Source organism: Sparus aurata, chromosome 17 (assembly GCF_900880675.1).
Source record: "Sparus aurata chromosome 17, fSpaAur1.1, whole genome shotgun sequence".
NCBI lineage: Eukaryota > Metazoa > Chordata > Actinopteri > Spariformes > Sparidae > Sparus > Sparus aurata.
This window is the reverse complement of record NC_044203.1, coordinates 911,892-917,891: the sequence shown is the minus strand read 5'-3', so window position 1 is coordinate 917,891 and position 6,000 is coordinate 911,892. Positions and strand designations below refer to the sequence as shown.

The following is a 6,000-nucleotide window of genomic DNA, read 5'->3' as shown; positions in this document are numbered from 1 at the left end:
GATCCACGTGTGCACATTCATCATCCATTTGAGATTTATAAAAGGAAATTGTGCACTGGTGGGCGTATTCCAGGTTTTATGAATCAAAATGTTTTATGGAGTACGTACATTTCCTGATTAGTATGTACGCAAAAATTGTAAATGAGGTCCCTGGTCTGTATCAGTATCATGTGGTAAAACCACAAACAACAGGCCAGGGACAGCAAAGGAAATACCTAAAACATGCCAATGTAACTGAGCAGTCACATTTATTTTATTTCAGATTGACATCATTTAAGGCATGGTTAAATCTTATATCATTACATCCTATTTGAAATTACTCTCCTAAAATGTAATTAAATTTATATGAACCACTTTGATATATTTTGTATTAGACCACTTTAACTATTGTAAGCTATTAGCTGTTGCTTAAAGACAATAATGTAACGTCACTTACAATGAGGCTTTGGGTCGTGTGTTCAGTTTCATTTTTGAATTTTGAAAACAAAATACCTCCTTTCTTCGATGACTTTGGGAGGCAACTCTCAAAAAATACAGTCTTACTAATGCTTTAATTAAGCGACCCAGAGGCTAAAGTATCACCCCCTGTATGTGTATGCTGCAGTGTAAATATAAGAGGAGCAAGTGATGCAGGCCAAAGGGCATTATATTTAATTATTGTAGGAATGGTGGTAAATAGCATTTAAAAGGGGAATTGGATCACTGTTATAAGCTCAGAGCATGTATTTATCAACCTCTAAGAATATTTCATTGAATCAATGGTAATGTGACATAATGTCTGAAACTGCAGCCTGTCATGATGCATGTTTAAAAAGTATGACTAAAACTGATCCTTTTAAACACTTTTTATAAACACTTCTTATGTTCAAACAGTGCTTGTCCCTGCTGTGAGGACAGATCCTGTGTCTCCACACCAGCTGCTGTAGTGATGTCTGCTATTGTGCTCCCCTTTTTCTCCAGAGCTCAGTAACCAGACTCCTCTCTGCTTCAGTCCACTTTATCACACACTTGCAAAACTCTGTGGTTGAAGTCCTCTGGCTGGTCAGCATATACATAATGTCCAGCTCCATGGATTGTCTGCACAATAGGGAGGGAAGCGGGTGATTAAAAACAAGAGGCCATATACAAAGAGAAGCCATAAAAGAAAGTAGAGTTTATAATGAAGAGGACTGTGTCTTTGGTTTATTGCTTTTATAAAAAAAGATAAAAGAAATATTCAACTTTAAGCCTTTTCTAGTAAAAACAGTTATGTTATCACAAATCAGGACAGAGAAAACATCTGTTAGTTTTTTATGATCTCATAATTATTTTTCACCAAAGTGAGCCTGTTTATAAATGACACAGCATTTACAAGCATAAAAATAAATTATTTAACTATGAAGAATTATGAAGTATGTATCACAAAAGATTAGAAAAGTCTGTTTGCTGCAAAGATTAATTATACACCAACTTCCTCATTATAAGAAGGTGATGACATGACTATAGTAAATAACTTAAGAAATACTTTACCAGGTCTCCTGGGCATAAATCATTTTGAAAAAAAACAATGTAAATAATTATGTTATGTCACATATTAGTAAAATAAGATTTGCTTTTAAACCTCACTGCCTACACATCTACACCATGCCAAGCATATCATGATTTCAGTTACAGGGAGGAAAAACTGGAGCTATAAAACATTTGTGTGTGCTTTATTATTATTCATTATTCATTAAAGCAAGAATGTAATTGGAATAAACTACGGTATGTAAAAAGTTCAGTGTTACAACTGTTACACTGGCAATTTGCAGACTTACTACATTGTATCTAGAAGAGTTTTGTGGAAGCATTAATGAGGCTTGGAGAAGTCGTATCTTCATCTATAAAATTGTATGAAAAGAAGTACAAAGGAATATCTGATACATTTCAATTGATTATTCAATTGATTAATGGGTTAGTTAGATTATAACCCCATCCTTGCTCATAAAGTTGGCCTTTTTCATCAGTAAAATTAAATTAAATACACTATATAATCCATTGAACATGAACAACAAATACAGCTTTGCTACAACCATTGCCTGTTGGCCCAGAGGAAGTCACAATGTGGGCGTCTCTGTTGGATCAAGTCTTCAGAACATGATGGCTGAATCACATTCACTACAGAGCCCCTGAATGACCAAACAAGACGTGTGATTCCACTGAAAAACTCCACTTAACATGAGTTTTAGAGCATATGCATAGTGGATCATTAGTGGTTTAGCTATTTTTAGTCGCTGGCAGCTGTCTAGGTCATTTACTTACTATGATTTCCACATGAGAGTTTGGCCTCATCTCTTTGACAGTAATGCCTGAGTTGCTGTCTATGCTGGAGCGCGATCCATAGATGATGGTAATGGGGATCTCAGGGTGAAGCTGGTCCATCCTCTGTAACATTGGTCTTTTGGCCCAGCCGTAGGGAACAGTCAAATTCTTGAAAGCAGTTTCCCCACTGTGACAATACAGAAAAACACAGAGAAGCAAATGCTGACAACAAGGCATAACATAAGGTAGTAAACCTCTCAAAATACTGCAACAGAGGTAATGAAGAAATCGGTATCTTTGAAGTTATTAAGAACCTGCAGTAATGAGGCTCAACAAGGGAACAGAGACAGACCTGGGGCTTTGCACGTTCAGGTGGTAGATGTACTCTGACACAGTATTGTCACTGAACATGGATGAAAACTTCCTCTTGAAGTCAGGTCTCAGAGTCTGGACCAGAGTGGGGCCTGTAGGTGCCACAGAGGGGAAACTCAAGTGTCAAAACCAAGTTCTCTACAAAGTTTGAACCAAAACATTAGAAATAAGCTTTAGTGGAATTTGTGTGCTCTCATGTGTTATCATATGATTAGTGCCATTTTTCCATAACATCTGCCAGCCTGACTTTCCTCAATTTAATTTGGTGCAGAAGGGATTTGTATTTCCACCATAACTTGGCTACCTGTTTAAAGGTGTGTCTTGGGTGGGGGTGTGGTGTGCGGGTGGGGTTGGTTGTTTGTTACGGTTTGGCCGCAATTAGAAGATGTCACTGTAGACCGCTTTGAGGCAGGGCGGGCCCTTCTCCGGAGCAGGTCCATCACGGGCGCGGCTAGACTTAACTCGACTGTGTAAAACTAGCGATGGAAAAGCAAATAGCTGTGGCTCGGTAAGATTGCTGTGGCCAAAAGTGCTGTTGGAAAAACGCTATAGATTGAATTAGTATATCAAGTAAACATACATTAATAATAATTAGCTTAAATAAGCTTCACCAAAAAATGAAAATTCTGTCATTTTTTATTCTATCTTTTACAGTTAAAAACAAGTCCCTACCTACTTGAGCTGTTAATGAGAATGCTGCAACACTGTTTTGCTGTGAAGTTCCAGTAATATTTTATGGACCACAAAAAAACTTTTGTTTTTTTTTTGTTTGTTTGTTTTTAAATAATCAGATTTTATTTTATTTTCTGAATTTACATATCAACAATGCATATAAGCATACATCTTCAAATAAAGTAGAAAATGAAAAGAAAAGAATAAAACAAAATTGAAGGGGGGAGACAATAACCTATCAACAAAACAAGTAATATGTGTCCTTGTACCTTAAGAAATATTTCTTATCACTGGTCTGCTCAGTCTGGCACCTTCTAAGCCAGTGTTTCCCCTCTGGATAATTACACTTAGATCCTTAGGCAGGTTATCCATTAGAGGATGCCATCATTTCCTTTTAATTTGGCACTTAGTGGTACAAATAAATGTTTAGAGTTTTTGCTATGGAAAGACTGAGTTACAGTGGGAGGTTTCTCACTAATCCAATTAAATAATATACATTTTCTGGCCAGAAATAAGAGTTTATTGACTCATTTTGATCTTTTCACATCCATAACTCTTTTCAAAGGTGGCAGCCCCAATAGAAACTGGCCCAGATCTTTACATATACTGTGTTTAAATATTGCTGTCACTTCCTGAGATACACATGACCAGAACTTTGATATTCTTGGACAGCTCCAGAAGCAGCTCCCACTTGTTAACTTACATTTAAGGCACAATGGTAATCTATTAGGGTCAATTTTGTTCATAACATGAGGTGTCCTGTGCTGTCTATGAAGTATTCTATATTTTATTTCTTTAAATTTATTGCTGAGAAACAGAGAGTGAGTGGTCTGAATACATCCTTCCCAAGCATCTTCATCATATACACTTTGAAGGTCCTCCTCCCATTGCTTCACAAGGCCATCAACATTGTGTTGGTTACAGCTCTGAAGGCTATTATAAAAGTATGTTATAAGACCTTTATTCAATGTAAAATTAATTATGAACTTATCAATTGGTCCCTTCAATGTTTCTGTTTGAGTTGGCTTGAAATTTGTATTGAAATTTGTATTGATAAAGTGACGTACTTAATGGTAGGCAAAAAAGTATTTTGTGTAAGTCCAAATCTGTTTTGTGCTTGTGGAAAAGACATTAGGACATTATCCTCATCAAACAAATCTCCAACCACTCTCACTCCCCTTTCCCGCCAAGAGCATAATACAACATTATCAACACCAGGTAGGAAGTCCCTGTTACCCATAAGTGGAGTCAAATAGGAAAAGTCCCCCTTTCTGCCTACAAACCTATGCATGTCATGCCAGATCTTAATAGAGCATTGAAGTATTGGATTGTCCCCAACTTTGGGAAGGGCAGTTATTTACTAGTGAGTTTCCTTAGTAATCTAAATGGGAAACAAGCCCATGATACGAGTGGTTCCTCTATTCCCTTTAAAAAGCTGTGAACCCATTCATATATGAATCTGCTATGACAGGCCCAATTGTATAATATAATATTAGGGAATGCCAGACATCCACTAGTACAGGCATTTTATGAGAAAAAAGGGGCAAACCTCACATAAATTGCAACAGAATATCTCATACATGTTTATTACTCATAAAAGTCTCCTTTAATGTTTCACTCTAAACATGTTAACTTGAACTTGAACTTTAACATCGCTGGTCATCATAAGTCTAAGTTGTCTGGCTCATCTCCATCATCTTCATCATCATCACATGCAGCCTGCACACTCCGATCCTTTACAGTGGCCATATTATAGGCCAGTCAATCTAGCCCAAAAAAACAAAACATTTGCAAAAGAAATGTCTCATAGTTTTTATTGGTCCTAATACCCTCCTGAATCATATTCTAAAAGTCTACCGCCATAGATGGAGTGGAACATATATTTTTTCGAGATTAAAGGCCAAAGTTGTGCCCAACACTCAAAGTAAATTGAGTAGAATAGGGGAACATTTTCAATTAATAGCTATCACTATGAAACTTCTCCAGTTGATTTGTGACATCATACCAAAGAAAAAATGTATTGCAAGCTTTTGAGATTTTATGTTTATATGCAAATTAGGCCTTTCTTCATAAAATGTACCATAATTTGCATATATTACAAAACACAAAATTTTAAAATCAGATGATGCCAGATTAAAAATTATTGTTTCATTATGTTGACTCAATACAAAAAGACAAAACTGAAGAAGGGACTGTGTCTATGTTTCTCTATCATCCCATACATTAGAAAATACTATTTAGAGTAATCAAAAAATCTATTTTCGCCATGTATAAAATGTAGAAAATATCATATATTGAAGATATATCAACAGAACTCCTCACTAATCAAACACAAAATATAGATAGGAAGAAATCTGAAGTTGAGATGTCTCCTCCACAGTGTACGAAAACCTACTTTTGAGAAAACACCCTTTAAAGATTATAGTAAAAGGGAATACATTTTTCAGAGGAAACCACTATTAACAGACAAGTCATTGATATTGAAATCTATAAATAGACAATATGTACCCAAAACCACAACTCAAGAGACAGATGTAGAAGGGAAAGCCCAGTAGGCACTTCAATATACAAAATAGGAGGTAGGCTATAACACTTATAGATTTGACTCTGTGGTAGGGCTGGGTATTGTTAAGAACCTCACGATTCGATTCGATTTTGATTCTTTAGGTCGCAATT

The 6,000-nt window shown here is 36.0% G+C and overlaps 1 protein-coding gene across 2 annotated transcripts in view; it reads right to left on the bottom strand.

Annotated features, from left to right (window-relative positions):
- Positions 1-231: 231 nt before the first annotated feature.
- Positions 232-6,000, bottom strand: part of abhd5a (abhydrolase domain containing 5, lysophosphatidic acid acyltransferase a) — a 36,885-nt gene continuing 31,116 nt past the window's right edge. The window contains exons 6-8 of one of the 2 annotated variants that reach the window (XM_030394964.1): positions 2,633-2,744; positions 2,281-2,467; positions 232-1,077 (exon numbers count right to left, since the gene is read on the bottom strand). In XM_030394964.1, coding sequence (XP_030250824.1) covers positions 988-1,077; positions 2,281-2,467; positions 2,633-2,744 — 389 coding nt within the window. In that variant the 3' untranslated portion in view covers positions 232-987. The other variant, XM_030394965.1, reaches the window with a different exon arrangement.